The sequence below is a fragment of the Enhydra lutris genome, unplaced genomic scaffold (genome assembly GCF_002288905.1).
Source record: "Enhydra lutris kenyoni isolate GAN:26980312 unplaced genomic scaffold, ASM228890v2 scaffoldscaffold111, whole genome shotgun sequence".
NCBI classification, from domain to species: Eukaryota; Metazoa; Chordata; class Mammalia; order Carnivora; family Mustelidae; genus Enhydra; species Enhydra lutris.
The window spans coordinates 812,564-825,257 of record NW_019154195.1 but is presented as its reverse complement, the minus strand read 5'-3'; the positions used below and the strand labels follow the sequence as shown (position 1 = coordinate 825,257).

Sequence of the window (12,694 nt, the reverse complement as noted above, 5' to 3'; positions counted from 1 at the left end):
GGGTCTGAGGGAGGAGGGGACTGGGGGCCTAGACTCCTGGGTCTGAAGGAGGAGGGGGCTGGACTCCTGGGTCTGAGGGAGGAGGAGGCTGGGGGCCTGGACTCCTGGGTCTGAGGGAGGAGGGGACTGGGGGCCTAGACTCCTGGGTCTGAAGGAGGAGGGGGCTGGACTCCTGGGTCTGAGGGAGGAGGGGCTGGGGGCCTGACTCTTGGGTCTGAGGCAGAAGGCCAGGGACCAGGTCTGAGGGCAGCTGTCCAGGAGTCCAGACCCCATTTCTCAGGAAGCCCTGTGAGGCTGACTCCTGGTCTGTGCATCTTTTGTAAACATCCTGGTGGGAGCTGAGTGGCCCTGGGCTGCCTCCGTCAGAGATGACACAGGTTAGAGGGGGCTCAGCAGGGGGCCGGGGGTGGGGGGTCATAGGGGTTGTGGGGCTGAGGCCAGCAGCTGATGACCATTTCCTGTGTCAACATCATCTGGACCCACTTCGCAATTCCCGGGATTCCTCAGGGATCAAGGAGGGGGTGGGGGGCGGGGCTGCCGGGCCCTGGACCGCCGCTTGGGACTGGGGGGGCCCCCGCCGTCACGGCCCTCACCGCTAATGACAGGTTTGGGTTGCTTCTGCGGCCTGCCTGCCCCGTCACCCCCCAGAGGCCAGACAGGACCCCCCAGGGATAGACAGACGGACACACACAGCCTCGGACCTGCTGACCTCACACCAGCCAGCCCTACCTCACCCAGGGCCAGCACAGGAGAAAGGACCCCCAGCTCCCCACTCATATTCCAGTGGCATCTTCCCTCACATGCGGGACCCTCCGCGCAGAGCCTTTGGCACTATGTCTCCCCGGTCCTTGTCTCTGAGCCTCTGAGCGGGTTTCCTTAAGGCTGCTTGTATCTGTGTATCCTAGTGTTTCACAACTTGGTCTTTTGCTCACCCTGGGTGTCTGCATTACAGCCTCTGTGTGTATGTGTCGGTGTCGTCACTTTTTTGTGATTCCCCAATCCTGCCTGTCAGTGGGGGCACCCTGTGCCCTCTTGCTCTCCTTGCAAAAGGAGGAGCCCGGGCGCCCCCCCTCCCCACCCTGGGGAAGACCCAGGATGCTGAGGAATCCCCCTGACCACCTGCGTTACCCACCCCATCTCCCTCAGCCTCCTACAGCCAGGAAGCTGGAATTAGGGGAAAGACGACCCCACAGCCTCAGGGTGCAGGCCAAGGCACGATGGGGTGGGGGGGACTGGCACCAGCCAGGTACGCTGACCCAGCCTCAGACTCCTGACCTTTCCCATAGAGCATTTTCCAAATGGCAGAATGGAAACACCTTTTTCTCCACCTGGGAACCAGGGTTTAAGGCCTGGACACCTGCCATCTGGTTCGGAGGGAGGAGGGGGCTGGGGGCCCAGGATCCTGGGTTGAAGAAGAGGGTCTGGGGTAGCACTCCTGGTTCCTAGTAGGTGGAAGGGGCTGCCAGTGCAGGATCCCTATTGTTGCTCTCAGACTGGCCCCAGGCCCAGTCCCTATCCCCTCAGGCCAGTCCATCCCCCAGGCTGGTGGCCTGAGTCACCTTGGCTGGCCCCGCCGGTCTGGGGGGGGGGGGCTACGTCAGTTCTCCCCTCACTGACGCAGCCTCGGGCCCCCCACACTGACTCAGCCGGAAACAGGCCCCCTGAGGGGCGGAGACCCAGTGGTCAGAGGCCTGGGTCCCTGTGGGAGCAGGGGCTGGGGAGGGCCCCCGGGGGGCCCTGGAAGGGGTGGCCGTGACAGACCCGCAGAGAGAGTTCTTACCTGAGGCAATGAGGTCATGTCCCACCATGGGGGGGCTGTGACCTCACCTCCCTGGGGACGTGAGCCCTCGTCCCCCACCCCACGTGGTGGGGGATGGGAGGGGGAGGACTCTAGCTGCCATTCATCCCCAGAGACCCCTACCAGCTCAGCACAGTTCCAAGAGCCAGGAGGGGGCCTGCAGGGGGACCTTGTCGTTTTGCCTTCTCACTCCCACCAGGTCCTTCGCTGGGAAGGGGGGATGCTCCTGGGGATGGGGCCCTAGACCCAGTCCCTCACTGGCTCTGCCTCTGTCCCCGGCACTCATCAGGGCGCCTATGCTCCCAGGGCTGTCCTGTCCATCCTCCCCCCTCCGCTGCTCCGGTGCCTCCGCTCATTGCCATCTCTGCCCTGTCCCCATCTCCACTCCCTGGCTGAGCCACTCTCTCCTTGTGTCTGTCACCCTCATTACCTTGCCGGCTCACTTGCCATCCCCAGCCCTCCTAGAGGCTGCATCTTTCTCTGGGCCTCCGGGCATGTGTTAATAAAAATCGAGGAAGAGAACTGCGATGCTTCGTGTTTACTGACAGCTGATTGTGTGTCCTATACCTCTACACGAGTGAATTCATCCTTACCAGGCATGGGGGGGGGGGGCAGCAGGGGGATGGGTGCTCGGTTATCCCCATTTCACAGATAAGGAAACTGAGGCCCAAGATCGCACCTCGTCTGGGTGTCTCATGCTCGCTCGCTCGCTCTCTCTCTCTCTCTCCCTCAGCTCTACTTCTCTCCCCACCTTCACGTCCCTGCCTGTCTCCCAGAGACTCTGCTCCTCTCTGTCCCAGTGCCCAGCACCTCCTCTGAGGGCCTCTGGCTCCCTGCCTGTCTCTTGGGGCCTCTGCAACTGTGTCCCCGGTGTGCTTCTCCTGCTGCCTGCCTCCCCTCTCTCTAAACCCACAACTTGCTGTCCCTTTTCCTCCTGGGGTCTCTGTGTGGATCTCTCTGCTCCTGCAGTGGACCTGCTTGATGTCCCGCATCTCTCCGTGGGTCACTGTCTATCTCTGCCTTTCAGACTCCACCTCTGCCTCAGTGTCCCCATATTCTCTGTGTCCTCGCTTGGGTCTCACACTCTCCATCCCTCTCGCTCTCTCTGTCCCTTTGAATGGCTCTGCCTTGCACATCCATCTCCCCAGGGCTGCGTCTTGTGGCTCTGTCCTCGGCTTTCCTTGTCCCTCTCTCCCCAGCCTCCCTACCTCTCTGATGGTCCTGGTCCAGCCAACCCAGACCCCCAGCAACCCCCCCGCCCCCCCCCCCCCCCGCCCCCCGCTCTTGAGCCACTGTGTCTGCCCCTGTGGCGGCCCGGAGGAGGAGGTGGAGGGAGGGGACGCCAATGACCTCACCAGCCCCTCTCCGACCACCCCCCCCTTTCTCTCTTCAACTTTTCCAACTTTTCCTTCCTTGCCCTCCTCTGAGCAAGGCAGCCTGAGCCCTGCGAGGCAGCCGGCTCCCTCTGAATGGAAAAGGCAGGCAGGGAGGGTGAGTCAGGATGTGTCAGGCCGCCCTCCCCTGCCGCCTGCCCCCCGCCCAACCGCCCTGGCCCCCTATATAACCCCCCAGGCGTACACACTCCCTCACTGCCACGGCCCTCGCTGCTCACACGCACATGCCTCCCCTCCCCAGGCCGAGGCCCAGCTGACCCCCAGGGCTCCCCCCCGGCAGCGGACAGGGAAGGGTTAAAGGCCCCCAGCTCCCTGCTCCCTGCCCTGGGGAACCCCTGCCCTGTGGGGACATGAACAGTAAGTTGGTTCAAGTTCATGGGGTGGGGGGGACAGGAAGGGAGGAGGGAGGGCCAGTGGCAAGGAGGGTGGGGAGCAGACAGGCGCAGCTGAATGGGGTAGAAAGAGACAGAGGAGAGTGAGGGAGCCATGGGGGGTGGGCAGAGATGGGAGAGGAAAGGAGATTCCGAGAAAGCAGGCGGCCCCCGGAGATGAGGGGGGCAGAGAGACGAGAGGACGAAGCTGAGACGCGGAGAGATGCACAGGGCAGCGCCAGAGAGATGGAGACCCCAGACAGACAGAGACCGATGCCGGGAGGGGATCCTCGAGGGCCCGGGGACCCCAGGGAGTCAGCGGGGACAGAGAGACGCAGACGCCCAGGAATCCCGACAGAGAGGTTCCGGGAGGGAAACTGAGGCAGAGAGCCTCCAGGAGGTGAGCGCCAAGTCCAGAACACCGACCCCAGCCACGGGGAGGAGAGAGAGAGAGACAGTGGTGCAGACAGGAACGGGAGAGCCAGACAGATGCGGACCGACGGACAGACGGCGGCCGGGGAGGGCCGGGGGGCGGGCTGGGGGTGTGATGCGGGAGCGGGGCGGCCCGGGGGGCGCTGATTGGCTGGCGGACGCGGGGGTGGGCGGGGCAGCTGGGGGATGGGCTGCCCAGGAGCCAGCGGGCCCGAGCCCCCGAGCCGCGCGCCGCCGCCAGGTCCCTCTGCGCCTCCCGCGGCCCCGCTGCGCCCGCGCCTCTGCCTCTCTCCGCCCAGGTGTGCTCCGGGGGCATCGCCGGCTCCGCGGCCCGGCCTTCCGCGGTCCACCAGGGGGTGGGGATGTCCCCCTGGGGAGGGGTCTGGGCCTCCGGGTTTCTGTCCTGGTCTCCTGCCTCTGCTCTCAGTCCGGCTCGGGCTCCGAGGCCCGGGGAGGGGGCAGGTTCTGGCCTGTGCCTCCCCCCTTCATGCCCCGCCCCGGGGCCCAGATTCCGGCGTCCGGGGGCGGACGGGAGACGCCCGGCCAGTCTACCCGCCCCGGGCCGCGTCTGCTCCGACGGGCGGGGCAGCCAGAGCCGGAGAGGGAGAGGGAAGCCCGCCCCAGCCCTGCGACCTGCCCTGGGCGCTCCACCCTGGGACTCAGGACCCCCAGTCCCTCCTCCCTCAGACCCACCAGTCCGGTCTGAGCTCTCTGCTTCTTCCCGCCCCCAGGTGTTTGCTGCCTGGTCCTGGTCGCCCTGAGCCTGTGGCCAGATAGAGCTGCTGCCCCCGGGCCGCCTCCTGGCCCCCCACGGGCCTCCCCAGACCCTCGGGCTGAGCTGGACAGCGCCGTCCTCCTGACCCGTTCCCTCCTGGCGGACACTAGGCAGCTTGCCGCCCAGCTGGTAGGAGAGACTGGAAGGGACGGGCTGGGACCAGGACCAGGAGTGGGGAGGGCTTCTGGGCTACCACGGTGGCAGAAACGGGGGGGGGGGGGGGGGGCGGGGGGGGATGGGGGAGAGGAGTTTGGAGCCTATCTGGAGGATGGAGGGACCCTTGGAGCTGGGCAGGGTCCCCCTCAAGGCTTCTTTGCCCCCACAGAGGGACAAATTTCCAGCCGACGGAGACCACAACCTGGACTCTCTTCCCACCTTGGCCATGAGTGCAGGGGCGCTGGGAGCCCTGCAGGTAAGGGAAGGGGAAAGGCGGGTGGGGGGGATAGGTGAGATCTGAGTGTGGAGGGGGACTGGGGGACAGAGCAGGCTGGTGGCATGTGTTCCTGATGCCCCCCATGCCCTGTGTCCTAGCTCCCAGGTGTGCTGACACGGCTGCGGGCGGACCTGTTCTCCTACCTGCGCCACGTGCAGTGGCTGCGCCGAGCTGGGGGCCCTTCCTTGCGGACCCTGGAGCCGGAGCTCGGTGCCCTGCAGGCCCGGCTGGACCGCCTGCTGCGCCAGCTGCAGCTCCTGGTAGGACCCCCAGCCCCCAGACCTGACACCTAGGCTTGAAGCCCAACCCTAGACTCTGGGCCTGCTGTGAGACCTGCTCTGAGACCTTCAAATCCTGTGGCCCCAAGACCCCCCAGACCCTGACCCAAAGACAGCCTGGAGACCCTGGGTCTACCATCTCTAAACTTCAAGAGCCTAGACCCTGAGGCCTCGAACCTTGAGCTCTGTGTCCCTAAGACCTCAGACACTGGTCATGAGCCCTTAAGACCTGACTACTAAAATCCTAGACCCAGGACCCTGAGCTCAGAAAACTTCAAATACCAGTTCCTGGGCCTGACCCCAAATTCCAGGTCCCACTTCTGAGGGCCTAGCCCTCACCCATGAGTCTCTCAGCTTGGATTGGAGAGATCCCACATCTAAGACCCCAGCCCCAAGATCTTGGACCCGACTCCAGACTTGAGCCCCCAGCCCTTGCCTAGCATCAGGATCCCAGTCCTGACTCTATAGACCTGTCCCCCAAGCCCCTGGACTTGGCTCTGACACCCCCACCTTTCGGCCCCAGTTTTCATTTTCTGCACCCAACATGCTGAGAACTGCCCGCCCAGAAAGCCCATGCCACAGGCCAGAGAAGCTCCGGAAGCGGGCAGCCTGGGCTTCCCAACCCCCCCTCCCCCCAGTTAGTAGAGGCTCCAAACACCCCTTCCCAAAACCCCCACTGCACCCTGGGCCTATTGCTAACCCTCTGTCCTCTCCCAACAGATGTCCCGCCTGGCCTTACCCCAGGCGCCCCCAGACCCACCAGCTCCCCCACTAGCGCCCCCGGCCTCCGCCTGGGGAGGCATCAGGGCAGCCCATGCTATTCTTGGGGGGCTGCGCCTGACCCTTGACTGGGCTGTGCGGGGCTTGCTGCTGCTGAAGACTCGGCTGTGACCCGCCACCGGGAACCACCAACGTCCTTCGATGCCACATCTTATTTATTTATTTATTTGGGGACTGGGGGCACGGCAGCAGGAAAACACCCCCTCCTTCTCTCCCCTTAATTCAAGACGGTCCCTCCAGGAGACCTGGGCAGAGTAGGGGGGTTTCTGTGCCTTATTTATACTTATTTATTTAAGGGGGGGGGGGTGGGAGGCAGGTAGTCTTGGGGACCAAAGGGGCTGGGAACTGGAGTCCTAGATTCTTGAATCTTTTAAGTCTGGCTGCAGGGTTTCCCTGTCCCCTAGCCCCCTGGGACTGGGCAGGAGCATATATTATTTATTAAACAATTACTTTTTGGGTTGGGGTGGGGAGGGAAAGGGAAAGGAGGCTTGGGTTTTTGTACAAAAATGTGAGAAACCTTTGTAAGACGGAGAAGGGGGAATTAAATGTGTCATACACATCCACTTAGAGGTGATTTCTCTGAGGGCTGAAGGTTGGGGGCTGGACGCTGGGGTCCGTGGAGTAGAGGGAGGCACGGACCCTCAGTGGGCAGGACAGCAGAGGGGAGATCGTTGGTCCCCAGGGACCCTGAGCCCTGAGAGGCAGGGTCTGAGACTGCACTTTGTAGGCACTCAATGAATCTTTAATGGAGGGCTCCAGAAGGCCGTCCTGTGCCCTACAGTACTTGTATGTGACAAAGCTGCAAGTTTGATGTCGTTCGTTACGGCGATGTTCACAACAGCAAACCAGAAACCGCCTAGATGTCCAGCCGTGAGGGATGGTTTAATAAATTACACCCGTCTGTCTGATGGGGTGCCGTCAGCATTCCGAGGGGGTGCTCCGGGGGCTGCTTTAAGACCAGAGAAAGCTGGCTACTAACCACGGCGTGATTTGCATTTTGTGTTTGAATGGGTGGATGGATGGATGGATGGATGGATGGATATACAGATGTTTTTAAAAGTCCTAGAACCTGGCTGAGTCAGTAGAGTGTGTGACTCTAGATCTTGGGGTTGCGAGTTCCAGCCATACACTGGGCATACACTTTACTTTAAAAATAATAATAAGGGGGCGCCTGGGTGGCTCAGTGGGTTAAAGCCTCTGCCTTCGGCTCAGGTCATGATCCCAGGATCCTGGGATTGAGTCCCGCATCGGGCTCTCTGCTCAGCTCAGCCTGCTTCCTCCTCTCTCTCTTCCTGCCTCTCTGCCTACTTGTGATCTCTGTCTGTCAAATAAATAAATAAAATCTTTAAAAATAATAATAATAGGGGTGCCGGGGTGGCTTACCCGATTAAGCATCTGCCTTCAGCCCGGGTCATGATCCCAAAGTCCCAGGATCGAGGTCCTGCATCGGGCTCCCTGCTCAGTGGGGAGTCTGCTTCTCCCTCTGCCTCGCACCCCACTCTCGTGCTCACTCTCTCTCTCAAATAAAATCTTTAAAAAATCCTAGAAGGAAATACACCCAAATTTTGACCAGGGTCCCCTCAGGGTGGAAGGTGGACTGGAGTTCTGAGTGACTTGTTTTTATTTGTGCCTGTCTGTATTATCCAGAATTTCCACAATGACCATGTATTTTGCATGACATATTTAAATAAAATAAATAAACACTTTTTAGAGTGAAAGAATACCAGTTGACACCTTCCCCCCCCAAATAAGCCCTCAGAAGGAGTCAGGAATCACGGCTCACTGAGTGCCTGCTCTGGGCCGTGCCTGAAGTGTGGGGCTTTACTTACATGACCCCCTGAATGAGGCATCATGACCCACTTGACCGGTGAGGGAAGGTGAGGCTGGAGGGGGTGTTTGGATGTTGTTCAAGGTCACATAGCTAGGGAGAGACGACTGTGATTCTGCCAGAAGTCTGGCTCCTTCCAAAGCGCACGTCCCTCCCTTTCTTTATAACCGAGACACAAATCGGTTACAAATGGGGAAACCGAGGCCCAGTGTGGGTATGAGTCTTACTCAAGGTCCTAGAGAAAGGTCAGTGGTGAGTTGGGGCTGTACTCGGGCCTCCCTTCTTAAGAGTCAGAAACTCTTTAGTTAATTATCCATTTACAATATCCAAGAGAGCAGTTCCCCCACCCCCCGGCTCCGGAGCCCCCCACAAGGGTCCTGTGTTTTCACTAGTTTGGGTCTGGACTGGGGGCTTCTGAGCCACAGGCCCTAAGCCACATCCTGGAGACAGGAACCCATCCGTGCCCCCCAGAGAGTTCCCAGCAAGAGTCCTACACGTAGGTGTCTGATGAGGTCACAAAGCCCCCCCACCAGAAGGCTCCTCCCCCAAGCCAGGGCTGACCACCCCCCCTCTGCAGGGCCATGGCCAAGCCCTGGGGAAGCTCCACCTTCTGGAACCGCTGAGCTCCCGCACCTGTGAAGCCCAAAGGGCCAGAACGGGTGAGCTGGGGGACACTGGGCTGGCCATGTGCCCAGGTGCCTGGCTCCCTGACCATGTATCTGTGGTGACCCACCTTTTCTCCCGCCACCATGAACCGGTTTCGCAACATCAAGCGCATGCAGCCACTCCAGGGACCCTCAAAATGGGTCCCCACTCTGGGCGAGCTGCAGAAGACCCTCCAGAAGGGCGAGTACCTGCCCCTCCGTCCGCTGCCAATGTTCGAGAGTAACTTTGTTCAGGTCCCCAGCTTCCTGCACCCTGGGGGCGGAGAGGGGTAGGAGGGGATTGGAGACCCCCCTGGGCTGGGGGATTTGAACCCAGGCAGGCATGAGGCAGGGGTGGGGGCGGGCTCCGGTGGCCAGGGGCTTGGGCCGGGGGTGCCGGAGGACCGCTGGAGAAAGGAGTGGTTCCAGCCCCTCTCCCTGGCCCCCCAGGTAAACAATCGAGGGGCCCCCGTGTACGTGCACCACAGAACCAACCGTCTGACCATGGGTGTGGCTGCCTCCCTGCCAGGCCTGGTACTGCCAGACATCTTGCTGATCGCTGAGCGCGGAGAGGGCAAGGAGTGCTCCAACCTCGTCCTCACCAGGTGCCTCCATCCCCCCCAGCAGCCCCAGGCAGTGCTCCCGCCTGATCCTCATCGGGTGCCTCCATCCCCCCATCTGCTCCTGCTCTGTCCCATCTCCTGCTCTGCCATCGGCATCTCCTGCTCCTCCGCCCCCAGGATGCTCCCGCTGGACCTGGCCCACCTCTACGTGCACGACCTGTCTGCCTGGCGCCTGAAGCTACGCCTGGTCACAGGCCGCTACTACTACCTGGAGCTGGATGCCCCTGATAATGAGCTTGGCTTCCTGTTTGACCGCTGGATCCGTCTCATCAACCTGCTCCACGAGCCGGCCACAACCTGGGCCCCCAGGACCCTGAGCACACCAACCATGGGCCTGGCCCATGTGGTACCTCCTGCCTCCACCTGGCGCCTCCAGGTGGGCACTGCCCCCCACCCTGGGGCAGCTGTGGTTCTAGATCTCAGAACCAAGTCCAACAGCCTGCAACCCAGAACCCCAAGAAATGAGGCCGGGTGCCTGGATGACAGAGGAGGGCCTGGGAGCTGCACTCCCGGATCTGAGGGAGGAGGGGCTGTGTGTCGACTCCTGGGTCTGAGGGAGGAGGGGCTGGGAGATGGACTCCTGGTTTAGGGAGGAGGAGGCTGGGGGCCTAGATTCCAGGGTTTGCAGGAGCAGAGGACAGGATCCCTGAGTCCTGGGAGAGGGATGGGCTGGGGTCCTGGAGTCTTGGGCTGAGTAGGTAAGGGAAATGTGGAAACCAGGAGGAGGCCACCCCTCCTCACTGTCCCCCTTCTTGTCCACAGGCCCGGCCCCAGTCCAAACATTCAGGTGAGCAGGCTCAGTGTCCATCAGGCTCTCCCCTGCTTCTCAGCATCTTCTGCACCAGGCGTGGTCTGACCTTCCCCTTCTTCCCTGGCCAAGCCCCCCGCGCGTCTCCCTGTGTCCTCCCTTCCCGGGACCCTGACTCAAAGCATCCCCTCCTCTGCAGTCATGATTGCCAAGCCCACATTTCCTTACAAGCTGATGGCATCTCAGAGACAGAAGAAGACCAAGGTGAGCATGCTGGGCAGGCTTGGCCGTGGAGGGATGGGGCAGGGGTACTGGGCTCCCTCACTGCCCCCCATCCCTCCTCCCACTGTCAGACCCTCAAGCGCAGATTCAAGTCTCAGGCCGTGGGCGATTCTGTGCCTCTCATCTGGTCACGTGCGGAGCATGCTCAAGCCAAGAAGAAACCTACAGAAAAGTAGGCTGGGGGTCTGGCTCCTGGGGGGAGGCAGGGGAAGGCTGAGGACCCGGTGCAGATGCCGTCAGTCACACCATGTGGTCCTACAGGTCCCAACCCAAACTCTACTTGGACACATCTCAGACAAAAATCCAGGTTTCTGGTGAGCACACCCCCCACATGTGTGGATTCCCAAAGTTCTGGTCCTTCGGCTGAAAACTCAGATTACTTTCTTTCCATCCAGAGAAGCCCAGCATTACCATCCGTACCATCTTCAGCATCATTTCCAACACCATCAACCACACACAGTCCTCTTCCAAGGCAGCTATATACTGGGGGCCCAACTCTTGGTTGGGGCTGGGGTCTGGACTCCTGGGTCTGAGTGGGGAGGAGGGGCTGGGAGTTTGGACACCTGGGTCTGAGTGGGGAGGAGGGACTGGGGGCCTGGATACCTGGGTCTGAGGGAGGAGGAGCTGTGGTCTGGAATCCTGGGTCTGAGAGAGGAGGAGGGGCTGAGGCTCTGGTCTCCTGGGTCCTGGGTCTCAAGCTTTCTCTGGTCCTGATCATCCTTCCCGTTTCTCGGCCCGTCTCCAGGGTCACTCATCTGACTCGGAGGTGGGCACAGTCCTCGGAGGCTTAGTGGAGACCCCTGTCCGGTGCATCTCGGAGGACAGCCAGGAGCATTCCCTGGTGGGCTCCTATGACTGCTTGGACGCCTACCTGTGGCAGCAGGATGTTGAAGACCTGATGGACCCGGATACCAGCACCTTATCTTCTTCCTCCTTCAGCCCTGCGCCTGGCCCTCCAGCCTTCTACTTCCCTCATGCTTTGCCCTCTGGCCAGAAGCACAAGGGAAAGGCCGGGCAGAGGCCGCGGCCATCGCGCTCCCAGAAGTCCCCATCTACCCGGGCCACCTCTTCGAGGGTTCCATTCATCCTTGACCAGTCCAAGAAGGTCTCGGCAGTGCGCGCCCCATCCCAGAAGACCTCGGCTGCCCCTGGCCCATCCCGGAGGGTCCCCACTGTGCCTGGTGCCCCTCAGAAGGTCCCCACTGCGCCTGGTGCCCCTCAGAAGGTCCCAGCAGCACGGGGCCCGTCTCGGAAGGCGACACCTGTAGCGACCACCTCCCCGAAGGCCCCACCAGCTCACGGTGCATCCCGGAAGCCCCCAGCTGCCTCGGCTGTTTCTCGGAAGGCCCAAGCCATACCTGCCCCATCTCGGAAGCCCCCACCCATGTTGGCTACTCCTCAGAAGCCTCCAGCCGTACCTTCCCTGTCTCAGAAGTCCCCACCCACCCTGGCTCTTCCCCCAAAGGCTGTGTCCCCCACTCTCCAAAGGAAGAAATCTTTGTTCATCCCTACCCCATCCCAGAAGGCTGTGACCTCACCTAGTCGGTACAAGATGACCCCGGAGAGGGCTGATTTTGGCCTGGGGCCCGAGATAGGTCCTAGAAGGGATGCGGCTGAGAGAAGGAAGCAGGAAGGGGCACCCCAGCCCATGTTGTTCGTGGGCACCCAGGAGATGGACGTACTGGAGACAAGGACCCAGAAGACATCCATGGAGCTGCCTTTCACCACCACGAAGAAGCAGTCAGAGGAAGTCGTGATCAGCAAAGCCCGGGAGATCACCCTGGATGGTCTGAAGGGCTGGGGCTTGCTGGAGGACAAGGTCCATAGAAAGAAGGAGAAGATATCCCTGGACATGCCTGGCTTCAAATCCAAGGAGAGGGGAGAGCAGCAGAGGTGGCTCAAGACCCAGGAGCTGGCCATCGAGGGAGGTCCAGAGGAGCAGAGCAGGCCCTTCTCGGTAGAAGGCCTCACGCTTGCCAAGATGATGATCATGGCCAACTGCAAGGAGCCCCCCCAGAGACAAGCTGCAGTCGGCCTGCCCTCCTGGCTCTCGGCTCCCCAGGCATCTATGTCAGCAGAGGGCACAGGGCCCTTCAGTCCCTGTTCTGCACCCTTGCCAGAGAGGAAACCAGTGGCAGCTAGGAAGCAGTCCCCATTGGGTCCCTGGGTGCCCTTGTCAGAGAGGAAAGCTGCGGTGGTTAGGGAGCAGTTGGGCTCTTGGGCGCCCTCTCCAGAGAGGAAACCAGTGGCAGTTAGGGAGCAGTCCCCAGTGGGCTCCTGGGCACCATCAATGGAGGGGACCCTGGCA

The 12,694-nt window shown here is 61.6% G+C and overlaps 2 protein-coding genes across 2 annotated transcripts in view; both read left to right on the top strand.

Moving 5' to 3' along the window:
* Positions 1–3,542: 3,542 nt before the first annotated feature.
* On the top strand, positions 3,543–6,372 carry LOC111139584 (interleukin 11). Its single transcript, XM_022491913.1, has 5 exons — positions 3,543–3,549; positions 4,727–4,899; positions 5,096–5,182; positions 5,302–5,463; positions 6,202–6,372. The coding sequence occupies exons 1-5, from the start codon at positions 3,543–3,545 to the stop codon at positions 6,370–6,372; spliced, it is 600 nt and encodes a 199-aa protein (XP_022347621.1).
* A 2,466-nt stretch (positions 6,373–8,838) lies between these two features.
* LOC111139574 (family with sequence similarity 71 member E2) overlaps positions 8,839–12,694 on the top strand; it is a 4,765-nt gene continuing 909 nt past the window's right edge. The window contains 9 exon segments of the mRNA XM_022491893.1: positions 8,839–8,988; positions 9,184–9,338; positions 9,474–9,732; positions 10,119–10,143; positions 10,304–10,368; positions 10,458–10,558; positions 10,648–10,700; positions 10,782–10,858; positions 11,132–12,467. Of these exon segments, the coding sequence (XP_022347601.1) occupies positions 8,839–8,988; positions 9,184–9,338; positions 9,474–9,732; positions 10,119–10,143; positions 10,304–10,368; positions 10,458–10,558; positions 10,648–10,700; positions 10,782–10,858; positions 11,132–12,467 (2,221 nt within the window).

Coding starts and splice junctions, on each gene's coding strand:
- LOC111139584 (XM_022491913.1), top strand. Junction 4,900..5,095: donor GGCAGCTTGCCGCCCAGCTG/GTAGGAGAGACT, acceptor TTGCCCCCACAG/AGGGACAAATTTCCAGCCGA. Junction 5,183..5,301: donor GGGCGCTGGGAGCCCTGCAG/GTAAGGGAAGGG, acceptor CCTGTGTCCTAG/CTCCCAGGTGTGCTGACACG.